Genomic DNA, 17,660 nt, shown 5'->3' with positions numbered 1-17,660 from the left:
GGGACACACTTAAAAAAAAAAAATTAAAAAATTAAAACCAACCCCAAAAAAAGTGTTTTTTTTATGTAGTGCTGCACTGCCTGTGTGTGAGTGGGGTTGAAAGGCAGTAATTTAGAGCCAGAATAACTGTCCTGCTTCCAAATGAAAGCCTGTCTCAAGAGTACAGCATGCACGGGTGGGAGGGCAAAGGTCACCAAGCCACAAGCGTGCACGCTTCTCTCTCTGCTTCCGTCTCCCGTGTTTGCGCCTCTCTCTTGATCAATCCCAAACAAGATGCAGGTCCTTATGTTCAAACCATGTAGTATTATCATGAACGTGATAGGAGATCATCACAACCCTGACACAGGTAGTTTACACAAATAAGTGTTTAAAAAACAAAAAGTGCACAAGACACATTAAGAAGCCACTACCTTGAGGCTAGTGGACACTGGTGTACTAGCTTACATCTAACATCATACTTTATTTCATTCGATTTTTTTTTGCATAGATAGTTAGGCTTCCAAGCAACATATTGGGTCTGGGCAGCACATAAGAGCTTTATTTGCTTCTTTGGTGAGTTAATAAATGCATGACTATCCACCACAAAGCAGAAGGTGCTTTGCTTTTTTGTTCAGTAAAACAGTCTAATTATATGACAAAACGTGGAGTGTTTACTAACTCATCATCTCACTGAACACACACCTCTCACTCTTCAGCTGTGAGAACCTCTTCCTCACATCGTCCACAGTCACCTCAAAGAACTCGTCTGGCAGCTCCGTGTCATCACACTGCCGCTGTGCTGCTGTGTCCAGGTGGAAGACAAGCGGTTCCCTGTCCATCGGCTGCAGTATGAAACGGGTAGGGAGTAAGCACACTTAATTATCAGCTCAACAAGAATTCATTAAAGCCATCATAAAATGTATCAAATATGTATGTTTACGATTTCATTCTTTTTGGTAGGAGCTAAAAAGTTATTCGAAAATCCTAACATTGAAGCTGTGTGAAGAAAGAGTTATTGTGTCATAAAAGACAAGAGCCACAGACCATTAGAATCTAAGTCCTGGAATGACGGTGTTTATGTACATGTGTGTGTGTGTGTGTCTAAGAACAAGGACAACTGTAGTGTGAGCTGATATGTAGATATCCCTGTTCTACCTCCAGATATTCCTCTGTATCCTCCGAGTCCTTTTCTTTGCACGTGGCACTAGAAGATTGCTGCAAACCAAAAAGAGGAAAAGAAAATCAAAGGTCAGTAAAAAAGAGAGAATGAGAGAAACTCAATTGATGTCCAACCCTGGACCACATCTTTCTGTTCTAGATAGAGAGAAGTGAGAGCACCATTATTTACTATGGGTTTAACTGAGTGAAAAGAGATAGAAAGGAAGAGACGTGAACATCCCATGTGACTGGGAACTTCAGATTGTTCACTAAGATTTGGCTCTGTGTCTGTGCATGTAGGATCATGTGCATGTTTGCTTATGTATGACAATCGCTCAGTAGACACAACAGCCACAAATGGATTTTTTCCATCACAACACTACTTCAAAGCCATCACCAGCACAGGTGGAAAATAGGGGAAAGAAATACATTAGCAATAAAGCACCTCCATCGCAACACACCCCACCCTCAAAAATAGAACGATGATATGATATACTGTACAGTGGGGGAAATAATGATTTGATGCCCTGCTGATTTTTTGTTTTTAGTTTACTCCCTTCCAATGAAATGAACGGTCCATAATTTTATGTTAGGTTTATTTTAACAGAAAGAGACAGAACATCAATAAAAATCAAGAAATAACATTAAATAAAGGTTATAAATGACATTTTTATTTGATTGAGCAAAATATGATTTAATACTTGGTCAAGAAACCCTTGTTGGCAAGCACAGTGGTCAAACATTTCCTGTAGTTGGTCAACATGGTATGGACACATCTCAGGGGGGATTTTGGTCCACTCCACTTTACACATTTTACCTCTCCAAATCCAAGCTTCAGCCCCTTCCACAGATCCACTCCTGGATCTTAACATGGCTCCTCTTGAGCCACTCCTTTGTTGCCTTGGCTGTAGTTTCTGGGTCATTGTAATGCAGGAAGACCCATCTTCAGTGTTCTGTCTGAGCCTAGAAGGTTCTCATCCAAGATTCTGTGGTAAACGGCCTCGCTTATAGGTCTTCCTGTACCCTTTATCAGAGAAACAGCACCAAAGCAGAATATCTCCACCTCCATGTTTGACAGTCGGGATGATGTTCTTCGGGTCATACAGTATTCAGCATTTCTCTGCCTCTAAACATGGCGACTCGAATTGATGCCAAAAAGCTAAAACTTGGTCTCATCTAAAAACATCACATTTCACAATCCTTCTCTAAATCATTCAGGTGTTCATTGGTCAACTTCAGACAGGCCTTCTTAAGCAAAGGGATCTCGTGGGTACTGCAGGATCTCAATCCATCACAGCAAAGTGTGTTGCCAGTGGTTTTCTTGGTGACTGTGGTCCCATCTCCCCTGAGATTATTAACAAGCTCCTCCCATATAATTCTGGGCTGATTCCTCACCTTTCTGGGAATCATCATTACCCCAGGAGATGAGAACTTGCATAGAGCGCCAGAGCGAGTGTGATTGTTATCTTGTATTTCTTCCATTTTCGAATAATTGCACGCCTTTTTCCCACCAAGCTTCTTGCTGATGGTCTTGAAGCCCATTCCAGTCTTGTACAGGTCTACAGTCTTGTTCCTGACATCCTTTGACAGCTCTTTGGTCTTGCCCATGGTAGTGGAGAGGTTTGAATAGAAGAGAGAGTCTTTTATACACATAATGAGTTGAGATTAGGAGTACTTATTTAAAGGGACCTAACTAATTTGTGGTTGGTAGGGGATCAAATACTTATTTTATTAAATACAAATTAATTTATAACCTATCTTTAATCTTTAATGTTTTGTTTTTAGATTTTTTTTGTTGATATTCTGTCTCTCACTGTTAAAATAAACCTAGCAATAAAGAAGAGGTTGAGGTGCGTTTTCTAAACACGATCACAAGCTATCAAATCCTGACAACGCTGAAGCTATCAGACAGTGTAACTGGTGCTCTCTGGGTGGATGGAACTGTGTTACTGTTCCCTGTTCAGCAAACAAACCCCATGAACCTGGAGCTGAAAAAAAATGGATTTGTGCTCTTTGTCCTTCTGGCTCTTACCTGGACTTCATGACTTGGTTTAGCCTTCTTGGCTTTTGGAGGCCCACTGGAGAGTGGTGAGGAAGACGATGAAGCCGGTGAAAGGCAGGCTCTCTGTTCATCACCTCCACTTCCTCCAAGCCTTTGCCCGCCACCAGAGAAAGGCACAAAGTTGCTGGCCGTAACTGAGTGGGAATGATATTTGTGGGACGGACCTGCTTGCTCTTCGTCCACCTGTGGCACAGAACTGGCTTCCTGAGGCATCTGAATAGCAACTTGCTTGATTTTGGGCCGCACAACTTGCTGCTGGTCTCGAGGCAGGTCTGCCTGTTCCTGTTGTACAGGAAGTGCTTGGCACATTTGGGCAGCATCTTTGGGGTTTTGAGAAGGAGGACTAGGGGATTCCGCAGGTACTGGGGCAGGCTTGGGTTCATCTGGCAGATCAGACTGCATGGTCTTAACAGCAGGAGGAAGCTGGGATGCAGGGGCAGCTGTGTCAGCTAGGGTGGCACCTGTCTCCATGGGCTCATTGTTCCCTGGAGTGTTACTTGCTTTCAGTACATATCTAAACAGAGAGGTACAAGTTCCAGCATCTTAACATAAAAGTGACTTACTTCTCTCTCTCTCTCTCTCACACACACACACACACACACACACAAAAACCTCCCAGGAATTAGATCCTAGTCGGCATCTGAAATGACCTTAAATTTTTGTTATTTCATATTTAACACACCCAAAGCATGTTGTTTTTTTTCCCAACCACTGTTCTTTCCACTGAAGTTTCTAAGTTTAAAAAACAGCTAGTCGTGAAACTGAACACAAAAAGACCTCCATCTTGAAGCCTCCATCTTTGGTGGAAAACTTACTGTTTACAAAGAATCGAGACAGACACACCTTCTAATAAACATGAATTAAATCAATCTTTGTTAAAAACAAGTCCCTGTAAATGAGATGTTCGTATAGTAAATATAATTAAATATAAACCTGGGATTTTAATTACAGCACTTCTCTCATTTCTGCTTTCAAAAAAAAAACAAGAAAACTTTTTGACCAAATATATAAAAACTATTCAACAGCACTGTGGTATAAAATCATTGTTGGGTTTACTGTTTGGATGAGTGATTTAAACCGGCAGCTTCTGCTAAAAAAATTAAACTTATGGCAACATTTCCAATGAACATTACACTGATAACCTAGTCTAGTGGGCTCTAATCTAGTGGGCTCTGACCTCAGTATGGCACTGCCACCAGTTAGGCCTAGAGACCTCAGAGTGGTCCTCTTAAGAGCCTCTTCTCCACTGACCTGCAAAAGACCCCACACACACACACACACACACACACACCAATATCTCAACACATCCTAATAAAATGTATCACCAGATTAAAATAGAAAGATTTAAAAAGGGGATAAAATACAAAATGAAGGATCCTACCTCATCTCTCATGTAAACACAGACTGGTGTGGCTCCTGGCACCTCCAGTTTGGATATTCTATTAGGAAAAGAAACACAAATAGACACACAATATGAATAACTTTCCCAGATTGACAAATGTTTATTATCTATAAATCAGAGTGTAAGAAAAAGTGAATCATTTGTCGCATTTTAGCCCATTTCTGACTCAAGGATCAAACAGATTGAGATTACATGCATGAGTTCCCTCTGGGACATAAAATTAAAAAAAAAAAAAAAAAAAAAAAAATCACAGCAAAAGAAACACTCAATTTGTTCCCTTCTCATTGCTGTCCTTAAGAATTCCAAGACTGGAAGCTTCAGTGGAAAAAAGGGAGAGAATTAAGTTGTAATGATGTCAGTGATGAAAAGCAGGCAGACAGACGAGAGAACACACTGGCTGGCAGCCAGTCCACACGGCCAAACAAGAGCAAGACTTCAGAACAGGTGCCAAGCAACCTAGCGGTGTGGGTGAGGTCTGCTGAGAAAGAGGGTGTGGCGTGAGATCAATGGTGGGGGATCTGAGAGGGTTTGGCTGCTGTTGGAAAAGAAACCTATGCAGTATTCACAGTTTGCACAACATGGCATACATCAAAAAACCACAGCAAAGGCACATGAAGGTTAGTGTTGATGCTGCTGATGACAAGGTTGTTCCCCACAGTCTTTGAAGATACAGACACAGAAAGCACTAAAAATGCCGCCTAACCCCGAGTTTCCAGTTTAATAATTATAAAATCTGTTCACCTAATAAACTGGTAACTCTCACACATACACCGTTTCCAGTTCATATGGTATACCGGTTTAGTAATAAATATATGATATCAAATAAGAAGGAGGGGATCAGTGGATCTGATCTGATCTGCTGTGGGGAGATTATGGTATGATTTGGTCCACTTGTTACCTGAGAGCAGTGGAAATGTTTACATGCACCCTTTTGTTTTGTCTACTCTCGGGAAAAGATGTTACATACAGCAACGAATAAAAAATGTGCATGTAAACTTGTCTAGTGTGTACAATTTAACTAAAGCAGACAAGAGTCCTCCCTTAAAGAATGTTCTGGTTACTGTAAAACCACATGCATACACATGCGCACACACACACTCACACACTGTGTGAACACATGTGCTCAGAGGTCCATTAGAAAATTGAGTTTCTAATAATAACACTTTCTAATATTAAATGAATTTCATTTTTCATTTTTAAAGGGTTAGATTTGATTCTTCATACTAGGTCAATTTTTATTTTTATTTTTTCATGTCAAAACATTAACTGAAAACATTTTCCACTTACCTTGAAGAGGGCACCTTTACTTTCAAGCAGTAAAATCAAGACGAGATAAAAGCACAAGCAAAAACAGTACTAATATGAGATTACTAATATGGGAATCAAAGGGGTGTCATTTAATATCAGAACATTAACAATCTGTGTAATGGCCACTCATTTCAGAGTCATGTCAATTTGCTAGTTTGACATTTTTATTGTGTAGGGAGGGGAAAGAAAAACACTCTTTTGGTCTGTTCTGAGAGAGAAAGTAATTACTCAAAACATGCAAGGGTTGGCAGGTTTGCATAGTAGAGCCGTTACATTCCTTTCCACCAAGAGAACACATTAAGGGCAAGTTGTCTATATATATATATATATATATACAGGCCTACGTGTCAAATAAAGAAGCGGTAGCTCAGTGGTTAAGGCGTTGGACTAGTGATCGGAAGGTTGTGAGTTTGATTCCCGGGTTAACCAAGCTGCCACTGCTAAGCCCTTGAAAAAGGCCCTTAACCCTCAGTTGCTCAGCTGTATAAAAGAAATAAATGTAAGTCACTCTAAATAAGGGCTTCTGTCAAATGCCGTAATTGCAAATCAAAAGTTTAGTTGTAATGGTGGGTTGAGTAACTCATTGAGTAACAATGGTGGGTTTAAGCAACTTTAAAATAATCTTGAATATTCTGCACTTCCTGGCTATGCTTCTCTCAGTCCTCAGGAGATCCAGACCGCACTGCTTTAGAGAAAAGAACCATCAATATAAGGTTCATGTGACTAATCACCTTCACCTCATCCTGGTGAAAGTGGTCTGTTCCAGGATGACCCTGCCTCCCTCCACAGGACACAAGGGCTCACTGAACGGTTTAAATACATGAATGGCCTTCACACTCACTGGTTCTCAACCAAATTCAACAACTAGGAGATATTTTTGAGCGACTTATTAATGAATGCTTTTATAGTAGTCAGGATTATCTTCTTGGCAGAATGGTAGTCATCACTTCATCAGACACTCTGTGCCAAGGCACACTTCACTGATATTGTGACTCACGGAGGTCCAGCACCTTATAAAGACACTTAACATAAACATGGGTCACAAATTAGCACTGATTTGTCACCCTAAAATTATGCACCTGGTTTGGGGGAAGTGGCTGAGCAGATCCCATAGGCTGTGGCCACTAGGGAAAGAACCCTGCAGACGAGATCCATCCTCTAATTGTAGTGCAATCCGGACCTGTGCATGAAAATCAAACAAATCAGGATCATAACTCAAGCCTTGAGTCATAAAAAAAAAAATCATTTCACAATAAATGATTTGTATTATGTATAGTTATGATTAGTGAAACTGAGAAAAACTACATACATACACACACACACACACACACACACACACACACACACACACAAATTGTATAAAACAATGCAAGCATTCGTTGTTTGGGATTAAAATGCCCTTCAGTAAAGATATAATGGATAAAACTCTAAGCTTATGGGCTACACAAAAATCAGATTTCTTTTTAAATATGTAAAGATATTCACCACCACTGTTGCTTTGCAATCTAGCGATCTATTAGATTGAAACATCATGTGGCTTGCTTTGTAATTTTTAAGTGCTGCAAATGGTATATAATGCTGGTTCTAGGGCAGATCTTAACTGGTAAATAAGTGATCCTACGATTGGACTAATGTCCAGGTGTCTTTACAAATCCTGAAAAACAGCTTTAATTTGGTAAAAAGGTTAAACTAATAATACTGAACTGAACTAAAGTGATGTGTGTTTATGTACTGATACAGGTGGACGAAATGTGACATGCTTCCTCTGAGGCACGAGAATCAAACTGGCTGCATCTTTTTGACCTGCTACACATGCAATGAATTTCCATGGAAGAGCTCACAGACAACTTGAACAGATGCTGTGGCATCATTAAAAAAAAAATAAATCAATCTCGTGTGACCTAAATGAAACAACAAACTTGCATTTAGAGAATATCTAATACAATTTTCCATTCATTATATATCCTAGTATTGTGACAATTTATATTGACATTTGCCATATTTTACAGGTCTTTACAGGATATATCAAATTCTGACACAATCAGATATCGATACCATCACCCCGCATTGTCTAATATGTTTAAATTTCTATAGTAAAATCTCACTCACTGAACCTGCACGGTGAATGCCGATATGAAGCCGTTAAAAAGAAGACGTTTTAGAAAACATAAAGGAACAGTTTTAGCACTGACTCGTGGAAAACTCTGCCATGGACTGTGTTTTTTTGGTCAAATACGGTTTTTTTGGTCAAATTTGTTTTTTTTTTTCTGATGAACTTCAAGGCAGAGGAAATAAAGAGAGACTGGTGAAGGAATTACTGTTTATAACTGCTAGAACATAAGCAATAGCAGAAACTTTTGTTGTGGACGTTCCCCAACATTAACCGTAACTGTAAACGGATAAAAATGATTGTTGGTGTTGGCAAATTGCTGTGGTATAAAAGGAATAAACAATTTCAGGAAGTGTGGTTAGAAGAAAATAATTAACATCTGGGTGGTAACAGGAAGTCTGTACCACATCGAATGTCGTCATACTGTCACAACATTGATTATTTTCCTGTGACAGCATGCAGTGGTGTTTAATTTTTTAAATAAAATGTATTGTTCAGTACGAAGGAAAGGAACCTGTACAGATCCTGGTCAGTGGAACAAAGCTAGTGTTTGTGCACAGCATGAATTGCCCTGATGTAATGATTCAGTGCTGGGTAAATGCACCACAACCACACTTGGACATGAATGAGCATTTCTTTCCTGTCTTACATCCCGTAAACATGAGTGAGAGGGGTGGTGTTGAACATTAGCGGTTAGCGCTATTCCCACTGTGCATTATAACAGCCACAGTCACCCTGGCCAGTGATCATTTTCCCTTGATCCTTCGTTCACAATATAGGAGAAAGAGAGCAAATTTTGGTCTGCTTTCATCCTCTGTTCTAGAAACAAGCACACACACAGACACAAACACACACAGTCTGCTTCTCTCTCTCTCCTTTGCTTATAAACACATTCTTCTGCATCAGTAAACCAGAACTGATGGCAGGTACACAAGCAGGCAGCATATGAACAATCATGTCCGTCCGTGCCTTCACAGGCTAGCCAAACACATGTTTTAGACATAGAGCGTGAACCTGGCCACTGGTTTAAACAGTCGCTGTTTTGTGTTCGACTGTGGGTGGCCCAGCCGGCACACATGGATGACAGAGGCTAAAGGAGGCTGCCTCAGATTGACGATGTCATTAACCTTGGAATTGGCCTTGACCTCAATTTCCAGCCTTTCGAAGCCATAGAGAATTAAGACAATGTTCTATCAACATGCCAGGGCCACTCGTCACACCCTCAAACAGCTCGCACATGAATAAACATTCTAGAAAAGGTTTAAGTCATCATTTATTTGTTTAAGTTATTTGACACCAGTATAAACAAGAAGATGAAACAGAAAAGAATAAAGGATAGATAAGACATTGATGTGGAGTGGCGGTAAACAAAACAATCTTGTATGTAGTCAGATGTGACCATGATGGAAAATGAAACATCAACTTCTAAACAACAGACACGAAAATCAACTATCATACCATCATACGATCATAATACTATCTAACGATCATAATAGGACACCAAATGCTATGAGTCATACAATCTGCAGAAGATCTTTTGAAAGTCTTTTAAAAGCTTCCCCAAAATTTGAATATGTTTTTGCTCCCTGCCTTCCTACGCTTCTTCACCCAGCTAAGTATGGAGTATCCAATGGATGTAGTATTGGATGCAGCCAATAGTTCTTGTCAGTTGTCCCCTGATTTGGTCCAATTAATCCAAAGTTAATTTAATCACAATGGCTTCCATTCGTCCACTCTATCTGTCAATCAGCTCTGATTGACATCGTTTTTCTAAGATGGTCTTATTTGGTAGGTTCTCACATGTCTACAGAGCACTTCGGAAGCTCTGTTAGAGTAACCATTAGGATCTTAGTCTCCTCCATGGCCAAAGACCTTCTAGCCTGGTTACTAAGCTTGGAGAGCTCTTATACCCCTTTTCCACCAAAAAGAACACAAACACAAACACAACATCAACAATGGCGGATGTTGCTTTACTGTTTATGTTCATAGTTTTGTTAACCTACATTAACATCCAAACGCGGCGAATCCAACGTGTACGTGCAGCTCCATGTAATCTGTATAAACGGAGGTTGTAATCGAGAAAGTACATAACATTATTTTATCATTAACACAGAAAAAAGTTAGCCTTAGCATGTAGCTACCTACTATCATGTGTGCTGATTTCATTCATTCATTCATTTTCTACCGCTTATCCGAACTACCTCGGGTCACGGGGAGCCTCTCAGGCGTCATCGGGCATCAAGGCAGGATACACCCTGGACGGAGTGCCAACCCATCGCAGGGCACACACACTCATTCACTCACGCAATCACACACTACGGATAATTTTCCAGAGATGCCAATCAACCTACCATGCATGTCTTTGGACCGGGGGAGGAAACCGGAGTACCCGGAGGAAACCCCCGAGGCACGGGGAGAACATGCAAACTCCACACACACAAGGCGGAGGCATGTGTGCTGATAATGTATCATATTGCGGTAAAGTAAAAGTGTATTAAACATTCGTATACTTAAGGTACATTATCAAATGCGCTAACAGTAGCCCCGCCCACCGCCCCGACACAAGCGGTTATTAAGTCTAGACCAGCAATGTTTTGGTGCTACTTTAGAACCACTTTTCTGGGTTCAGGGCCGGTGCTTTGGGTGTCGAAAAAGAAAGAACTGGTTCTAAATTAGGCTCTGGCTCCGAACCAGCACTCAAACTGCCTCGGTGGAAAAGGGGCATTAGAGGTGTACTGGGTGTCCAAACTTCATTTTACAATAATGGAGCTTTGGAAATGGTTTTATACCATTGCCCATATCTGTCTCTCAATGTAATTTGATGGTGGAGGTCTAGCATGAGTTTCCTTGGACTTTTGGATAGACAGACAAAGTACTAAAACGCTAGACAGAGCACATCATAATACACTGTTGTATTTTAATCCATGTGAATCTGTGTGGTGAAGCCCAACACCTGACTCTTCTTGTTATTTCATTGTAACCTCATAATTAGTTGAAAGTGAATAACAGTATCCTCCCTGCAGCACTTTCTAGGCTGTTAAAGGAGAGGAAGATGTATTGGGAAAATATTGCACACTCTCAGAGCTCTAATACTGGCACCATTACGAGTTCTACTGAATCTTCTTCAGAGTAGAAGAGTAGAGAAGATCTTTGTAAACAATTCCAACTACATGTATTTAGCTTTATTTAAGCTACTGCCAATAGGAACTCATCTATCAAACACTGGTGCTGAGTAAACATCCATTAATCCTCACCCTTAATCAAAAAGGCTTGAAGTAATTAGTTTCTTTCACAAACAAGAAATCAGCTGCAACCAATATGAGGTCTTGTCAGAAAAGAGGGGGTGTGTTCAGGAACCTGCTTGGCAGATGTGCCCACTTTAGGCCAGTTCTAAGATGGCACTCTGTGACAAATGCCAGCAGCAGGAGAAAGAGGCTGTTTAGGAAATGTTTTAAGACTTGAAAGGACGCCATGGCCATCTCGCACCCGGCGAGACCCAGCCACATGGCCCTGTAATGCAAAAGCCTAATTATGCCAGCACGCAAATAGAAACGGAGGGTGAGGTGTATGAGTGTATGCGGTTAGAAAAAATGCATGTAAATGTTCAAAGCAGACAAATAAATGTTTTGGAACATGGACTCAAACAAGGCGCTGATTATTTTTATGACCCATGTTGTAGCAGTAAAGTGGGAGCACACGTTATGTTCTGGACAACAGGAAAGCTAAGTAAAGCAATCACATAGCACCACAGGGTTTAAGCACTTTCTCTCACGAATCAGCCCCACAATACAGGACACCACACAGTCTCCTTAAATCATTTATGTAAGCACTACAATCCATATGGTGGAATGAGGCAAACAGACATGCTGTCATGTGTCAGCAAACACTGTTGCAACTAAATTCTTCAGTCATAGTGTACATTAGCTTTTCTACAACACACACTGAACAGTTCGGAAATTTAAATACAGCTTTCTGGTCATTACTGGTAATGCAATTTGAGTTACTTCTATATATTAAAATCATATTGTGACTCACTTAATTAAAACATTATAATTAACCAAATTACCCACCAACCAAATTAACCCACTAACTATAAGAGAAAGAATAACTCTGCTAACATACTTGGAGGTAGTTAAGAATATCTCCATCATCAGAAATCTATCAGATTCTTGGTTGAAAGTTTGTGATTTCAAATCCTGACAATTCCACAGGCAACTTCCGTATCATTAACAGTGATGCTAGTCAATCGGAGGCATCTGTGTACATAACGTATGCAGTAAATATTTGTCAGTGTGTTACTCTGATCTTCGTGGCAACATGAGTCTTTGAGAAACCAAGACAGGGTTCCCACTCTTTTTCAGAGATCATTTTCCAGGACTTTTCCAGGACATTTCAAATTTAGCAAAAAAAGACAAGGCTCACAGATTCACGGCCTAAAGTAATACGTTCTTCTCTACAGAAGTCTTAAAAACAATGTACACTTTATGGCTATTACTTAACTACACTTTTAAAGACGATTTGTCATGTGAATGAAATTTCAACAATTATAAAATATAAAGACCGCACATATTAATACCCTTTCCTTTCTCAGGCCAATGCTGTCAAGCATGCTTTAGTTTGCTGTGCATTCCCCTTGCACATGATATTCAGATTAACAAGGTTAATATAACCTGCTTACCCGTCACCATTTGCTGAAAACATTCGAGCACTTAAACCATTCCTAGCACCCGAAACCGCCAACACAGCGAGAGTAAACAGCATAACAAAAAACCAGTCAAAACTCAGCGTCCCTGAACAGATCGCTTTCTGTTACTAACGTTAATTGTTTCGACCAGTTGTAAACTGTTCTTTAAATGATCAAGAACATTTAAAAATAATAATTTTCCAGGACAACAAGATTTTTTCCAGGACAATTTATGTTTTCTCTCATTTTCCATGTGTTTTCCAGGACTGGAACATTGGGCATTAATTTTCCAGGATTTCCAGGTTTTCCAGGACGCGTGGGAACCCTGCAAGAGTAAACCTACACCTTCACAGAGGGTCTTGATTAGAGGAACACCTGCAATTCTCATTTAATTTCATTGTATTTATTTAATAAAATGTCATGTTGTATGATACCACAGTGACCCAAACAAAGATAAAGAATTTACTCCAGCTGAATAAATGTCCGATACTCTCCTATTTTAACAAACATAACCTTCACACCCGATTCCACTAATATGAAGGCAAAAACAACCAGCATTTATATATTGGGTCATGATGTACAGAACTGTCCCTGCATTCTGGATGGGAGGGATGTTATTACTCTCTCTCATGTCCGTTAGAGTGACACTCCAAGGATACCAGAAAAGTATCATACTCTTACGTAAGAGAGCTTAGACAACAATAATCACTTTTCACGTTAGCTTTTACATGTAGTATAATTCTGCTTACTAGGTTCCACATCCAAATGTTTGAAGGCAAAATTGCAGAAGCAAGCTTAAAGTTAAGCCTCTTGCACACAATAAGATTTTATCCACTGACTGGATGCTCACTCATTATGGCACTCAGTGACTATACCTCTAATCTTAGCCTCTACTAGTCGTTCTTTTCTGCTGTGAATGACCAATTAGTGTTCACCATCTAGCGACATTTTTTGTACATTGATGAAAAACAGCCAGTGAAAATCTGAAAGGAAATCAAATTCATCTGTTCCCATACAAGGCTGACCATTTAATCCAGTTCATTGAGAGTGAAGATGAGGAGAAATGGCGCAAACAATCATTTTTGCTTCCACGGAAACGTTAAGGAACAGCAAAAATAAAGACTAATGCAAACTTACTCATGCATTTACATTTGCAGCATTTGGCAGACGCCCTTATCCAGAGCGACGAACATAAGTGCTTAAATCTCTAACATTGAATACATTAATGCTGGCTCACTAGGTTACATACTTAAGATACCATGAGTTTAAAACATTTTTTCAAAGTTACAATGAAAAAGTTTCAAAAGGTTGTGGGGTTTTTTTAATGCAAAAGATAAGGAAAGAAGTGCTAGTCATGCCAACAGAATAATAAATAATACAATATAAAAAGTCAGGGTATGTATTTATCTACATATTTCCAAGGTTCTACAGATGAACTAAACCCTCTTTTCAGTGCTAACGATAAAGACGTTCCTTGCCACTGGCCATGTGATCAGTATTGTTACCTGAAGCATTTTAAACCAAGCGGTTTGGCTAACAGACTGAAAGTGTTATTTAATAAACAACAACATTGCAAACATATGTATATTTTGCATATACAATAATTTCACCTTTATGTGAGTCAGTAGGGTAGATTTCATTTTAATATATAAACCTTGACCATTACATTCTTTAAGCCACTAACTTTCTTTTGGTCTATATATTAAAAAACAGTTACAATTCCTTCAATTAATCTGTTGAAAGCTCAGCTAGCTAATGACTGATTTAGTGTCTAGAGTTACCCAAAACCCCCCAAAAAATACCCCAGGGAGTATAAAAGAGATCTAAAGAGAATGTCCACACTGGTTGGAGCTGACAGGAAGTTCAATTTAATGCAAATACTGCCATGGTGAGGAGAAATGAGGCACCTAGAGATCTACCAGCTCTGGTTAGACTCTGCAATACTAAAGAGGAGATGCCAGCTCCATGTGGTCTTTTGCATCAATACAACATTTGACAGACTGTATATTTATAATCACACCCTCCAGTGTCACCCATATGAGGATGAGGTTCCCCTTTGAGTCTGGTTCCTCTCAAGGTTTCCCTCACCACAGTCACCTCAGACTTGCTCATTGGGGATAAATACAAACACATTTAAATATATCTAATATTAATCTTGAATTTTTGTATTCTATTAATCTTTATATTATTCTTTATATATATATATATAAATAATTCTTTATAATAATAACCTTTTGTATTGTGTTTATGTTCTGTAAAGCTGCTTTGAGACAATGTCAATTGTAAAAAGCGCGATACAAATAAACTTGAATTGAATTGGATTGAAATGCATCTCAGAATGCACAACTTATTGAACTTATTGAGTTGGATGGATATAACAGCAAGTCCACACCCATACTCTTAGGGGTGAATGACCACATCAGTGTGTATGTACATGGTGTGCTGCAATTCACTTGCAACTCGTCCCTCATGCTCAATGTTCCCAAGACAGGCTTTTCTCCTGTCTCTCCAGATTTCCTCCACAAATGTGCTCTGACAGCTTGATAATCACATAACCGGTGCCTCGTGGTAAAATAATGCAATGTGACCTAAGGTTAAGGAAAAATACTGGGTGGTATATGTGGTAGCTCAGTGGTTAAGCTGTTTGACTACTGATCAGAAGGTCATGGGTTCGAATCCCAAATCCACCAAGCTGCCACTGTTGGGCCCATTTAAAAAAATAATAATAATAATGTAAATCACTCTGTATAAGAGTGTCTGCTAAATGCCATAAATGTAGATGGTCTAGATTCAGATATAATCTATCCAACTACATTCATGACTTACAGACAAATACCCAGTTACACACCGTGCTATCTGTCCCTCCACGCTGGCTGGTGCTTGGCACTATCTCCAACTTGGCATTGTTTGGAAGGCTGGCAAACCTCCACTGCACCGTCAGATCCAGCACATTCCTCTGAAACCTGTGAAAAATACAGACACACGTGTGTTAAATTATATTTAGATTACTAGTTACATAGATAGACAGAAAGCATTAGTTAGGAATATATATATTTATATACATATATATATATAAATCCCCTTACTTCAGTCCATGCTCATCTGGATTAAACCCTTGTTTCTTGCACACTTCCTCGAGAACCTGCAGGTTTTAAACAACAGTTGGTGAAAATCTGAATATTTTTTTCGCTATCTCATGCCAACAGAGCTAATGCAGCTAAATGGTTACTCAAGCGTCCCAAATCGCTCCCATTCACTTATCCGAGTGCACTTAAGCCGCAGTGATACACTCGGCTTCTGTTCCCTTATTAGTGCACTACATAGGCAACGGAGAGTTGTTGGGGACACAACCATTGTTTGCGATAACACATGTTCCAGGAAAAGAGCAGCCTCTGTTACAAATAAAACGTAAGCATCATATTGTTATATCTTACGCGTTCCGTCGATCATATTTACCTGCAGCAGGGGTGTGTTTTGGGAGACTTTTACGGTTTGTCTTCGTCCATTTGGAGCAAGAACTGACACTGCTGTGCTGCTGGCTGCCATTGCAAAATGACGTCAGCGTGTTTGTTTGAAATAACTTTATTGACATAAAACAAAGTCAAAAAAACAAAGGTGCTTAGGGATTTGTGTGGTCGGGTTCTTTAATGCACAATGTCCGTTTAAAGATGAACATATAGTGAATGACAGAATTAGAATAGAATAGTATAGAACAGAACAGAATTGAATAGATCTATAGATGAAGAATCCAGTAATTACTGTAAATGTGGTAGAATTTAAGTAGAGTGCACAAAGTGTTTCAGAGACTGTAGGAGATGAATCTTATAAATTCAAGACACTTACATTTTGTGGCATATGGAAGACACACATATCCCGAGCAACCTACATTTATCTCATGCAACCGAGCAAGTGAAGGTTAAGGGCTTTGCTCAGGGGACCTGGTAGTGACAGCTTGGTCGCACTAGGATTCAAACTCACAAACCTCCAAACAATAGTCCAACACCTGTGCTACCACTTCACTATCTTTGCCACAGATAGACAGATAGATGGGTGGATGTGAAAAAGAATCCAGGGAGTAACTGCGGCGTAATTATTGTAGATGTAAAAGTTGAAACCAGTGGTAATTTCAGCCAATAAAGGAAAATAAGCATTCACTTTTGTTTTTATTTCTTCTAGTGTGTATATATATCAACTTCAAAATGGCTCACATAATGTATTTTGACTTTGCATTTGTGAATATGCAAAAAAAAGATGTATTCAAATGAATAAAAATACGTTTAAACAAAACTGAGAGGTATACTGACACTATATAGTTAAAGGTAACATAAAAATCAATAAACTCTAGATATAAACACTGTTCATTGCACCTTCATAAAAGACATTGGCAATGGTTGGGAAGATTCTCACAACAAGTAGTAATCATTGGAGAAGGTTAAAGGAGGTCCTAAAGTTCTCAGAGACAAAATTATTCAACAAACTCAAATAAAAAAGTCTACAGAATCATAGAAAAGACTGTATACATCCCTGTCAGAACAACTGTTTTGATAATATGCAGGTGGAAAGTTTATGGAAACCATGTCTATTCGCCCTCAGACAGGTGCCCCATCCAGGATTTTACTGACAAGTCTCTCTCAGATGCTAATGACAAGGACAGTATGAGAAATGTCAAAAGTCACATGAAAAAAGTTTCAGGTTGATGTAAACACAGCAGGAACCACCATTACTCAGAATAAAGATCTGGACTACAATAATCTCCATCTCTATCTCTATCCCTTAACCCCAAAAAATTCTTGATTTTTGATGAATCAGAAAACTTTAGGACAATATACTGTACTCTGGTCAGATGAAACAAAAATATAACTCTGACAATTAATTCAGCTTGTTACATTTGGAGAAAGGAGGGTTTGTTCATATGATCCCATGAACACAATTGTGAACCAGAGTGAAGTACAGAGGT

At 39.3% G+C, this 17,660-nt stretch overlaps 1 protein-coding gene across 2 annotated transcripts in view; it reads right to left on the bottom strand.

Moving 5' to 3' along the window:
* The window catches only part of aspscr1 (ASPSCR1 tether for SLC2A4, UBX domain containing), a 31,810-nt gene extending 15,516 nt beyond the window's left edge, over positions 1-16,294 (bottom strand). For both annotated transcript variants that reach the window (XM_060885444.1, XM_060885452.1), the window contains exons 1-9: positions 16,166-16,294; positions 15,790-15,851; positions 15,552-15,666; positions 6,989-7,089; positions 4,581-4,638; positions 4,377-4,450; positions 3,170-3,713; positions 1,135-1,194; positions 682-821 (exon numbers count right to left, since the gene is read on the bottom strand). In XM_060885444.1, coding sequence (XP_060741427.1) covers positions 682-821; positions 1,135-1,194; positions 3,170-3,713; positions 4,377-4,450; positions 4,581-4,638; positions 6,989-7,089; positions 15,552-15,666; positions 15,790-15,851; positions 16,166-16,249 — 1,238 coding nt within the window. In that variant the 5' untranslated portion in view covers positions 16,250-16,294. The remainder of the gene's footprint in view (positions 1-681; positions 822-1,134; positions 1,195-3,169; positions 3,714-4,376; positions 4,451-4,580; positions 4,639-6,988; positions 7,090-15,551; positions 15,667-15,789; positions 15,852-16,165) is intronic.
* Positions 16,295-17,660: the final 1,366 nt, after the last annotated feature.

The sequence above is a fragment of the Tachysurus vachellii genome, chromosome 1 (genome assembly GCF_030014155.1).
Source record: "Tachysurus vachellii isolate PV-2020 chromosome 1, HZAU_Pvac_v1, whole genome shotgun sequence".
NCBI classification, from domain to species: Eukaryota; Metazoa; Chordata; class Actinopteri; order Siluriformes; family Bagridae; genus Tachysurus; species Tachysurus vachellii.
This window is presented reverse-complemented; position numbering and strand designations above follow the sequence as displayed.